The sequence below is a fragment of the Xiphophorus maculatus genome, chromosome 20, assembly GCF_002775205.1.
Source record: "Xiphophorus maculatus strain JP 163 A chromosome 20, X_maculatus-5.0-male, whole genome shotgun sequence".
NCBI classification, from domain to species: domain Eukaryota; kingdom Metazoa; phylum Chordata; class Actinopteri; order Cyprinodontiformes; family Poeciliidae; genus Xiphophorus; species Xiphophorus maculatus.
This window is the reverse complement of record NC_036462.1, coordinates 8,150,426-8,162,465: the sequence shown is the minus strand read 5'-3', so window position 1 is coordinate 8,162,465 and position 12,040 is coordinate 8,150,426. Positions and strand designations below refer to the sequence as shown.

The 12,040-nt window shown below is 35.6% G+C and overlaps 1 protein-coding gene across 3 annotated transcripts in view; it reads left to right on the top strand.

Moving 5' to 3' along the window:
* Positions 1-12,040, top strand: part of LOC102228039 (metabotropic glutamate receptor 4-like) — a 175,971-nt gene that overhangs the window by 123,912 nt on the left and 40,019 nt on the right. For all 3 annotated transcript variants that reach the window (XM_023325581.1, XM_005802228.3, XM_023325580.1), the window contains exons 4-6: positions 7,976-8,111; positions 8,299-8,453; positions 9,376-9,516. In XM_023325581.1, the coding sequence (XP_023181349.1) occupies positions 7,976-8,111; positions 8,299-8,453; positions 9,376-9,516 (432 nt within the window). The remainder of the gene's footprint in view (positions 1-7,975; positions 8,112-8,298; positions 8,454-9,375; positions 9,517-12,040) is intronic.

Here is a 12,040-nt window from a genome sequence, read left to right as displayed (position 1 = left end):
ATCAAACAACCACATGCAGTTACACAAGAACAGACATTGGTGAGAGAAGTCTGATTAAAACAGGATGATATCATTTGTTCTAAACAATCAATTCTACAGAAAATCAGATGTTCAACTGTTTGTTACTTCTTGTAGTTTTACAATCTCAATGATAGATGTAGAGTTGCCCTAGAAGGCTCTTTTGTAATTTTTCAGAGTATCAGCATTGCCAAACTATGCTTGAAAATTCAGTCAGTTTGGTGGCAGTGAACTATGGCACTATTACAAAGTCAATTAGGTACGCTCCAGTCTGCTGGACTCCTATTCTAAGGGTACAGTGTGTGTGGACTCAGCGGTGCCTAAGGCGCCTGTGGTTTGTAGTTAGAGAAGGGAGGTCAGGCAGAAGTCAATTGTTTTGATTGAAGCTGGGGCTTCTGCTTTAAAGGTGAAAATAACATGGAAGCTATTACGCTGCCACGTAGCATTTTAATGTCATGCACTTTCAGTGAGTGATTACAGCGACATGCCTGTGTCAGTCCATTTTGTAGTGGGATGTCTGGGATGATATAGTATATTTGAAAGGTGTCTTATGGTTGACCTGGAGGAGGGCTCTAATTAAATTCACTTTCTTTTATGTAAATTTGATATGGCATACCCTACCTCCTTCCTGTCTTGCTCACCCTTTAGAAGGAGATTCATTGTGACACTGTGATTTGGTGTTTAAAATCACTACAATGATTAGTTTGATGCAAATTAAAGGTCAGCCTTCTAAGCCGACAAGTTTTGACATCTGCAATGTTGTTCTTCACCCTTAACATGAAGCTCATATGAAGGCGTCTTTTACATTTTGACTGTTATTAGTGCAAACAAAGCATAGATTTGCTTAGATATATTTCTTGGAACTTATTCAGTGTCATAATTGGGATTCTGACCAAATTTCTTTAAAGATGTAAGATTCATTGAATGATTATTTATTAATCTGTTTTACTGTTTGCCATTGTACCGTTAAACTAAAATGGAAAAGAAGGAAAACAAATCAACAGTCCCCTCTCAACACCTCACTGCAGATGACAGCAGAACATAATAGAAATATAGCACTTCCAATATACAGCAGTGCAGTGACCGTTCAAAATGTGCCTCTTTTAAATGAACTGATCAGGGATTGGAGAGTGAGTGATTTAAGCCAGTTGTTTCTGAAGGAATGGAATATGCTATCAGTGATGGCTGAGGTTTCAACATTTATATTGAATGAATTAACATACGCCTTAGAATTGAGACCACAATTGATATTATATAAGTTAAAGTGAAAATAATGACTTTTATTCACCTATATGTTAACATAACCACACACACAAGAAAAGGATTGACCAGGGGGCAGGGATAATCGTACGTGAACCAGGGATGTTACTGGTTTTGACATAATCAGAACATTGCTATTAACCACTGAGTTTAAAATTAAACATCTTAATTGGGGTTTTTGGAAGAAAGTTAAATTGTGTGACTGTTCTCCATTGCAAGGAATGTTGATTAAATACATTATTATTAAAAACATACCATTATAAAAACATACAAACACCCCGTGCTGTGTGCAGCAGAATGAGTCACTAATAAAAATACAAACAAAAATCCCAACAAATACACAACCTCAGTTGTTTTCATGCAAACAAAAAGGGACTATTGTGGATTATGACATGCCATCTATCTTTTACATCAAAATAAAATCTGATTGTGGAAATGACACGCCATCCTGAATAACCAAAAACATGAATCCATGTTTTAGTTTTTGAACAACCCATGTTTTTAAACAATAACATATTCATATTATCTCCTGTACAGTTTATTTATAAGATTCAATGTAAGCTTGCAAATGCCCATTAGTTCTCCTAAAACCGTGACAATGATATATATATATAAAAATAACTTTAAAAATTTGTCCTTGCATAATTCACACGGTTCCATGAATTCATGCAAGACAGTGAAGCCATACAGTGAAGCCCCTGGTCAAGACAGTCATGAAAGAAACAAATTCAGGCTAAAAGTTCACGTGAGTAAATGAAAAAAGACAGATTTTCACATCATTATCACTTTGAGATATCAGCATTAATCTGGTCATCCCAACATTAAAACAAATTACTATAATCAAAGTAATGATTTTGTTGGCAGGTTATTTAATCCAATGTCACAATTAAAAACACACAGCTAATTTAACCCTTCACCTTCTTGCTACATTAATACACACAACAGTTATATTCTTGATTGTCTGTGGGAAAAAATAAAATGACCTAAAACACACACAAAAAAACTATTTGGTGTATTTGACACAATTGGTTTGGTTAACCTGGATCAGAAATACAATAAAAAGAGCACTGTGTGCAAAGATGGAGGATATTTCACTGCTTAGGAAATGTTCTCCTGAGTTGCTTATTTTTACTCTGTTACTGTATTCTATATATTCCCGCTTTTTATGAATTGAGTACTGGTCACCAGTAGTGACAATAAGTGTGAAACATTTTTCTCAAACTATTTTGGTTGAATCCAGAGTCTCACTAGAAATTAACAACTTATTGCTTTGCCTTTGGTCTATTTTTTATTTCAAATATTTACTACTGCATGCAGATTACAAGCCACATTTTCATAGATTTCATAAAAATATTTTTTTTCTTGCCCTGATGTTGGTTTTGCGTAGATTGCACATTACCCAAAAGTCAGTATTAATTTCAATTCGTGTTGGCTGACTGACACTTGACTCATTCTTTCCCACTGGATTCATGAGAATGTGTTAATGTGAAGATAAGCTCTCCCTTACAGACTTCAGAACAGCAAAAAAAGAAGCAGCCTTTTGGAATCCAAAGCAAAACATGGAAATCAAGATGGCATGTGGCACATGTTAATTATTTACTTGAGTGGTTCCACACTCTCAACTAACAATAAGACATGAGTGGTGAACTAATAACAGAGGAAAAATGTACAATTAGGAAACTTGGTGGAGCAGAAAAAAAACAACAAATTGTGTTCTCAGGTGTAATACTTTAGTATTCTGTTTTTTTTTAACTGAACATGAACTGAAAATGGCCAAATCATTTTAATATATCACTATAGTATAACATATATAAAACAATGTCCAATTTACAATAAATAATGTAATATATATCTATATATATAAGCATTTTTACTTCTTCTTTTCCTGATTTCTGAGACTCAAACAGAACTACAGATATTCTATTATTGAAACATAGATGTAAAGATAGAATTTAAAATAATTTCATTTATGTAATAAAAATCTTTGCAACCACCAAACAGAAAACTTGACTGTCTCCGTTTTAAACTTCAGCAAAAAAAAAAAAAAAAAGTCATAAAGAATATGACTCTGGACCTCTAAGTTCTTTTAATTTTGAACGTAGAGCCACCTATGAACTTTGGTGACTTTTCAGCTTTTCACATTTCATTTGTAAAAGCAAAGTACAGCTCCTGGGAACATTATGATAGTGAATAGTTCAAACATTTCCTTTTAAATGTCATACTCACAACTGCTAGATCATAAGTCTGCACACATCGTGATCCTATCCAGTGCTGACCTCCATTAAATCATTCTGTTATCCTCAATTATTCAGCAATAGCTGATTATTACAGGTAATTTAGGATTATTTATATTCACTCTGAGAACATCCGTGTGTTTTTTCGTGGAATAACTTACAGACAAAGAGGTCTCCACAGAGCACTGAACAAGAGAGCTACAGCGAAGGAATTAAAAAGCTGTTTGAAATTAGCAGGACTGCAGCTGATTTTTATGAATTATGTCTGAAAGACCCTTTCCCAACTATTTTTTTCCACAATAAAACAAATTGAAATGAACAAAAGCATAAACACATATATAAAAATTTAGGAGTTTGTACAGAGAATAGTATGTTTATCTACCAGAAAAATGCTTCCTTCTTTTTTTAACGTATTTTATGGAATATTGATTTTATTTTCCAGCAGAACATGGTACCAGCTTACACTGCCAAATGTACCAAAAGTTGTTTCAGTGACCACAGTGTTACTGTGCTTGATAAGCTAAACTAAACTCCCTCTTAGAGAATCTATGAAGTACTGTCAAGCAAAAGATTAGACCCACCAGACCCAACAATACACATGACCTGAAGGCCACTGAAGCAACATGGGCTTGCATTGCAACATGCCACACCTCACTGATATAGTAATTCATGCAAAAGGGGGTCCAGTCAACTGTTGAGTACATAGAAATGAGCATACCTTTGAAAAGTCTGGCATTTCTGTTCAAAATATCATTATTTATTGATCTTATGTAATATTCAAATATTCAATATATACTCAGCAAATTCTGAGTTTTTGTTATCTGGAAGTTATGATAATAAAAATTACAAGAAATGAAGACTTTAATTATGTCCCTGTGTGCAATAAATCTTTTTAATATATGACTTTCACTTTCTGAAATAAATCATGATGATTTTCACTAGGGCTGAAAGGATTCCTCGAATGATTCGACTATCTCGATTAACATTAAAATGTATCTGTCTCGAAGCTTCGTTAAATTATGTTTTATTATTTAGTCCCCCATGTTCCAGCCGAGACAATATTTGCGTTGCTCAGCTCTCTCACTTCTGCCTATGAGTTGTTGACGAAGCTACGTTTTAGCAGCATAACATCCAATTTTCAAGTTCGGCCCTTGGGGATTTTATTGATTGATGATAATGCCCGGGTTTTCATCGTTTTTTGGGGACTAATAAGCATCCTTAAAATGACTGGCGCGATGCCTGGAGTACGGCAGTCTTTGTCCTCCGGGAGCTGCTGGCTCAAAGCGAACGGCGGGAAGAGCGCTGTAGGAGTATTTATACAGGTAAGCGGATAGACTGACGACGGTGGGCAGCTGAGTATGTGATTCTTATAGTGTAAGTGTAGCTTTGCGGAAGAACCTCACAATAAATTTCATATCATTCCGGTATCAATCAACAGGTGACGGAGCGCATCGTGGCGGTCCATAGCTGGTAGATGTGTTTCTGTGTGTGACGAACGAAGGTGTCAAATCCCGTCGCTAACATAAATACAAAAGCTACAAATGGCTGGGAAAGGTGAGAGTTCATCTGTTAAACTGACTGGAGATGAACACATAAACCAAAAGCTGGAGCATAGACATTTTTATAAGCGAATTTGTGAGTATGACTCTTAATTATTAACTTGAATATAATTTCAGAATCTTGCATAACTTTTCTTCAGGTTAACTTAGAAAGCAACCTATTATTGTTAGAAGTTAATTTTCTAAACTGCAGAAAAGCTATTGTTGGGGATGCTCAGATATGGAAAATTGGACTGATGTTGATATCCAATAGTAACACTGGTGTTATGCCAGATTTAATAATATTTTATTTTATAAATTTTTTTATCTGATTAATTGTAAGAATAATTGATAGATTATTCGATTACTAAAACATTCGTTTACGACAGTCCTAATTTTCAAATGTATTTAAGATGCAGTGTAAGATGTAATGTACTGCTGCAGTACATTACAGTGGATTTGTAGGTCGACTGCATGACTGCTGAGCTGATATCTCTCAAATTGGAGGAAACACACAAGGCATTAAATGTATAGCAAAAAATCTGATCAAACAAATTAAACGATCAAAAAAGACAGTCTGTTATACTTTTTTGCTTGTGTTTCCCACATAATTGCCTTAAATGTGGCATTTTGTTGTGTCTGAGCAGTGAAAAGGTGTTTTACAACCTTTTAGAGCAGCTGCAACGCAATTGTGACCAAGAGGCCTTTAAAACAGAAAAACAATTTCCAACAAAAGGATTGCTAAGAAGAGATACAAGTAATGAAAATTAGGGAGCAAACTTAACCAAAGCATTTTCAATTACATTATGTTGGAAAGACCTAAATATATCATTATACTGCTGGCTTTGATTGCAAAGCTTTACTTAAGTTTATGTGATTGGGGGTATAAAAGCTGAGAGGAAAGGCGATAAGAAAAATGTCTCATAATATAGAAAAGTTTGCCAACATTGCTTGAGGCCAAAATGTGTGACTTCAGTTTTTGTAGATTTGGGACATTTTTAAACAGTCGATCTGTCATTAAATGATGTGAAATGCATGTCTTTTCACATATTTTCTGTTGGATCCATTTATAGATGAATTGCCTCCTTTAGCTGTAAATTTATAGTTTCTGTTTCTGTTCACATACTTCAAACGGACAGAAATGAAACATTTGCTGAAGTATTTGCAAATCTTTCCGAAGTTCAGTTGCCATTAATGCATTTGTCTTGTTCTCAAATTCATCTCCCTCTGCATGTTTTATTCTATCCGGAAGGCAGCACGTTGGATAGATATGTGTAAAAACAAAGAGGTTAGAGATAAGATGGCTCGTCCTTTCTCACAAAGACAGACTCCCTCACTGTGCCGGGCCTCACACTGCTGCAGGTATTTGTCTATTGGTTTCCATTAATTCCAAGGAAGAGAAGGACATGGTAGAGATAAAGTCAGGATAGCCATCTATGGTGACATATGAGGAACTGGAGGTTGATGCTTGCTTTGAATGATTTCCACTGATAGAAACTCACCCATTTAAGTAAACACCTAAAATGGCTGATAATAGAGACTATTTGAGTCAACAGAACAAGTGGGTCATCACAGGCACATCCCCAAGGATGAAAGGTTCTCATGACTGCAGTCAGGACACACAAACATCACCCAGCAGAAAACCACATACCCAAATAATAAGCTCAAGCTTAAAGAAAGCAACTTTTTCTATTACAGATTGTGCATCCTTATTATGAAAATTGAAAGACTCAATTTTATGAGATAATTACTCCATCATGATTATAAATTCCCTTGACAAATTTTAATATTTTATTTAAATTATGTTTCAGTTACTTTTCTCTTGCTATGCCACAACTGCGTAAACAACATGTTGTAATATAATTATTTGTATGTAATATTTTTTTATGTTTGGGTGATGTAAAATGCAGTTTTATTTCTCTACAAATGGATTTTTGAATACCATTTTTATAGCAAAATGTTGTTTTTGGTGTCCATAAAATCTAAACATAAGTAATCTTTTGACCATTTAAAGCAAAACTGAGACAGGAGGTTTTCAGTATAATCCATTCTATTTATTTCTGTGTGGGAGACTTGCATCTAGACATTTATGTAGGTGGTGTATAAACACCACACAGAGCCAAGAGTGAGAAAAGTGTGACTAATTAATTTGTTCATTGATTATGTCCTGTCCTTCTAGTCACACTGGTCAGTTTCTGTGACTGCTGTCATGGCAATAAAGTAGTGCCTGCCTAAAATGATAATAAGCACAAGAATACTGTAATTTCAGGTAGTTGCTTTTGAAGAGTTTTGCTTTTGCAGGGAAATTGGAGTGTTCAATTTTTGTCTGAAAATGCAGGTTTTTTAACTTTGCATTACAAAGCTACTCTTTTAGTTATTTTGTGCAAAGTCTCACATTGGGCAACAGCATCCATCTCCTGCTGTAGTAAAGAACCAAAGTATTCACATAAAAAAGATACGTTATGCATATCTGCATTTCATTCCTAAATTTAAGATAATGCCAGTGCACATCCCCAAGTTTAACATACAAAAGCTGTGCAAAAAAATACTTTGTTTATTTGTTTTATTGAAAATTTCTTAAGTTTACACATGCATACATTAACTATTGATTTATGTTATTGAAATTAATATTACAATTACAATTGGCTGAACAGAGTAAACACAAAGTATCATTTCAAACATGTTTTGCTCAGAGAGTCAGTGCCTCAATATCCATGTTATTACCTTGACAGAGTCCCTTATGTTTTCCTGTTTATTTTTATTTTTTTTTGTTAAACAAGATACATCACATGTGGTTGAAGGAAACAAAATCCTAAAGGTAGCAAACTTTCTTTTTCCTGACAACTGAGTGTTTATTTTCCTTTGATTTTCATTTTTGATATATTTAGTGATATAACATCACTAAATGTTCATTTCTTGTTTCAGGTGGTGTGTGCATCTCACAGTCAGTTAAGATTCCCCGAGAACCAAAGCAGGGAGAGTTTGACAAGATTATGCGAAGACTCGGAGAAAATACAAATGCAAGAGTCGTCATACTTTTTGCCAACGAAGACGATATCAGGTAAAGCTTGGATTAGCTACATACTGTAATAGTGCTTTGAAGATAAGAAAAGCAGGACTACCGCAGACACAGGAGTTTCTACCTGTCCATCGGCACACCGTGTAATGGATTGTGAATCAAAATCAAAGCGGAGCAGGTTGGGATGCTGACCTTATCCGTGGCAACATCTGTTTCCTCTCCTTTGCAGGAGACTACTCCATGCAGCAAAAAAGGCCAACCAGACGGGTCATTTTATCTGGGTGGGTTCAGACAGCTGGGGCTCAAAGAGCGCTCCGGTTGAGAACCAGGAGGAGGTGGCAGAGGGAGCAGTCACCATCTTGCCGAAGCGCCAGTCCATCAAAGGTAAAACGAGCACTGCGCAGGCATCATGTGTCCTTGTCTTTTTAAAACTATGTGCACGAGTTAGTGGAATATTCGCCTCATGTGAACTAAGGTTGTTTCTGTTTCTTTTAATGCTTTACATGTGCAGTATATAACAAAACATAATTTTTTTACACATTTGTTAAAACTGTCATCATATCGCGACAGTATGTTATGAGACAGATAACCTGTGACAAAATCAATCTCCTCCCTAAGCTACTATTGTTTGAATGCACTGGTCCCAATTTATCCTAACAAAAAAACACAAAAATGAGTGAGGAGGAATGTCTTAGCACCGTCAATAAACCACATTTCTTGCTGCTTAATGTACTAATGGCAACAAAACAACTTATCATAACAGGAAAACAGTTTATCTGCTGTCACCAGTGGCTACACTAACTAGCCTGAGCTAGTTAGTCTGGGTAGTAATTCTAGCAGAGGACAAGTTGGTAAAGGAGGAGCTGAAGGGGGAATGAGCAGTGCCACATGAAGAAGTGATTGACAGCACAAAGACCCATTTCCTGGCTCACATTGGTTGTTTCTGGGAGCACTGGGAGAAGGCAGAGGAGATAAACCTTTTCACAGATTATCTGTCTCATACTATACATAGTGACAGTTTCAACAAATATATATATATATATATATATATATATATATATATATATATATATATATATATATAATTTTATAAAAGTTACATACTGCAGCTGTAATGGAAAAATGTTTAAGAAAAGTTGATCACAAGTAGTAAATAAATTTGAAATATGCATATATTCTGTATAATTAATTGTAAAACACACTCAGTTATATTACAAGTTATCACCTAGCCATTGCTCTGAGATTGTATCACCTGTATTGATTACGTTGGCTGAACTTATGACAGCGAACCCATTGATGTTTTCAGGGTTTGATAGGTACTTTATTAGCCGCACACTGGAAAACAACAGAAGAAATATCTGGTTTGCTGAGTTCTGGGAGAACAACTTCAAATGCAAACTCAGCCGTCACGCCGTGAAGAAAGGGTCCGGTCTCAAAAAGTGCACAAGTAAGATCTTCTCTTGTTCAGGAAAAAGCTATCTCATGTGTGTTTGTTTAAACATTCACCCGACTCCAAAATATTCTGTCTACATCTGTGACACATTGAGCTCATCATGAAAGTGTTTTGGAAAGCATTGCCCACCTATAAAAAGTTGAAGTGCTATATATTCTCAATTCAAACCCACAGTTCATCTGGCAGTTTGTTTTATTGCTGCTCTGTACTTTTGCTGACTCATGTTTGTTTACCCATATGGCCATAATGAGTGAAAGGCTTAGATGGGCTGCATGAAAAAGCCGGCTCTGTGCCAATCTTTTTACGGCTTTTTAGTACAATCTCACTGCGTGGAAAAGGAAAAGCATTGCATAATTTAGAACTCTATTTAGTGGGACAATATACAGTGATAGAAAAGTGTAACTTCCACTCTAAAGTATGCTGTGCAGACATTTACCAAAACTAAAAGAAAATATATACAACCTCATATAAATAACAACATATTCCATATTACAGATTTTCTGTTGTTTTTCAACAGAGTATACAGTTTTTCTATACAGCAGTCCAAACAGTTGCTAAGCACAGGCATCTGGCTAATTGAAAGTAATTTAAGCACTAATACAGAAGCAAATAAATTGATACTTTTCCATCATTATGTATACTTATTTAAAATATTAAATTTGCCTCAGGACGTGCCGTGGTGGCGTAGGGGATAAGGGATATTTGGAGGCCTTGAGTCCTCGAACGCGGCCGGTTCAACTCCCGAACCTGGCGACATTTGCTGCATGTTCCCTATTCTTCCCTCTTCCTGTCAGCCTACTTTCATATAAGGACACTAGAGCCTACAAAAAGACCCCCTGGAGGGGTAAAAAAAATAAAATTGCCTCAGAGTAGTTTACAAAACTCCACCTCCATAGATCATCTGCTGGAGGGAACTCTAGAATCTCTGAAAAAAACAACTTTTATTTAGTTCTTTTTTTTCTCTCGTAATCTGAAAAGATGTGGGGTTTTTCTAATAAAGCTAAAGAATTGCTCATTAGTAATGTGAGTTGCAAAAATTAAGGATACTATCCAGACTTTTCTGTCTAATAAGACCAGTCAGTCTGGGCCATAGCTTGTCACTGATATAATGTCATGCCATCGTCAGTTTGTCATTTCCTTGTCTATATTTAGTGTTGATAAAATTAATCCTTTTAAAAAACTTCACTATAATCAATCACTCTCATTCCATGACACTGAATTCAGAATTCAGTTTTTTTATCTGAGCTTCCAATTTGGCACTTGAGTAAAGGGCGATAAAATTAATCCTTTAAAAAAACTTCACTATAATCAATCACTCTCATTCCATGACACTGAATTCAGAATTCAGTTTTTTTATCTGAGCTTCCAATTTGGCACTTGAGTAAAGGGCTATTTTACGACATTGTAGAAAATGAATGGTGGGTAGAGCAGTCTAACTATTTTAGGTTTTGAACAAGAGCTGATCAAAGGTAATCCAGATTCTTTGACTATAGCAAAGTAGACTTTCACCACCAAATTGCCAAATTGAAAGCTGCAATTCAGATGTTAAATTCAGTGTCATTCCTTCCACCTCACAGCGAAACTTTTCAAACTTCAAAGAGGTCATCCAGATAAACCGACAGGGCAGGCAAGTACTCTGAAGTAAGCAGCATACATCTATAGCTCAGGTTGGAGAATGTTGTCAAGACAACTATTAATCTGGCCATTGTACTGTAAAAGAATGGTAAAAACAAAGCTATTGCTGAGACAAAGCCATAGAAAGAACCATTACCAGTTTGTCTCAAGCCATAGGAGAGCCTGTGGGAGAAAGAGACAGGGTGGGACCAAATTTAGATTTTTTGACTTGCAAGCAAAATGTCTTCATATCCCCTGAATACACCATCAGCACAGTAAAACATGGTAGTGACAATGGCATACTATGGGAATGGTATATTCAGCAGGGACAGGCTATGTGATGTTTATTTATTTTAGATAGCTTTTTTTATACAACATTAATGGTGGAAGCAAAAAGAAATTAAAATAGTTTTATAGATGACACATTTAATTTGTTGTGGATCTCATTATTTTCACTAAAATTTGGCAGGAGTTTCTGCAGTGTAGGTTAGCGTGTATATTAGTGCAGCATTAATGTTGCAATTATATATATATATAAATAAAGCATTTCTTTTTATTCTAGAAAAAGCTAGCCAACCTTCTTCAATTCTTACATAGTAGATTTTTTAGTCTGCATCAAACATTGGTAAAGGCATACCTTAGTGCTTCCAACTGGAGTAATGCCATTATTACACTCTTTTCCTGGGGTTGCATCTATTTCCTCATATTATGCCTGCAGCATTAGCAGAGCAGAGCACATAGTGCTGGGGGGAAAGGTGGAGGCCCACAGTGCAACAAAATCTGTAGAGAGGAAGTTATGATGCAAGAAAGCTTTGAACTGTGCATAGCATAAGAAAAAAAAAAGACAATTCTGATGTTACGCTGATGATTTTGAGTTCAAGCTTATTCATTTGGGAGTATGTAC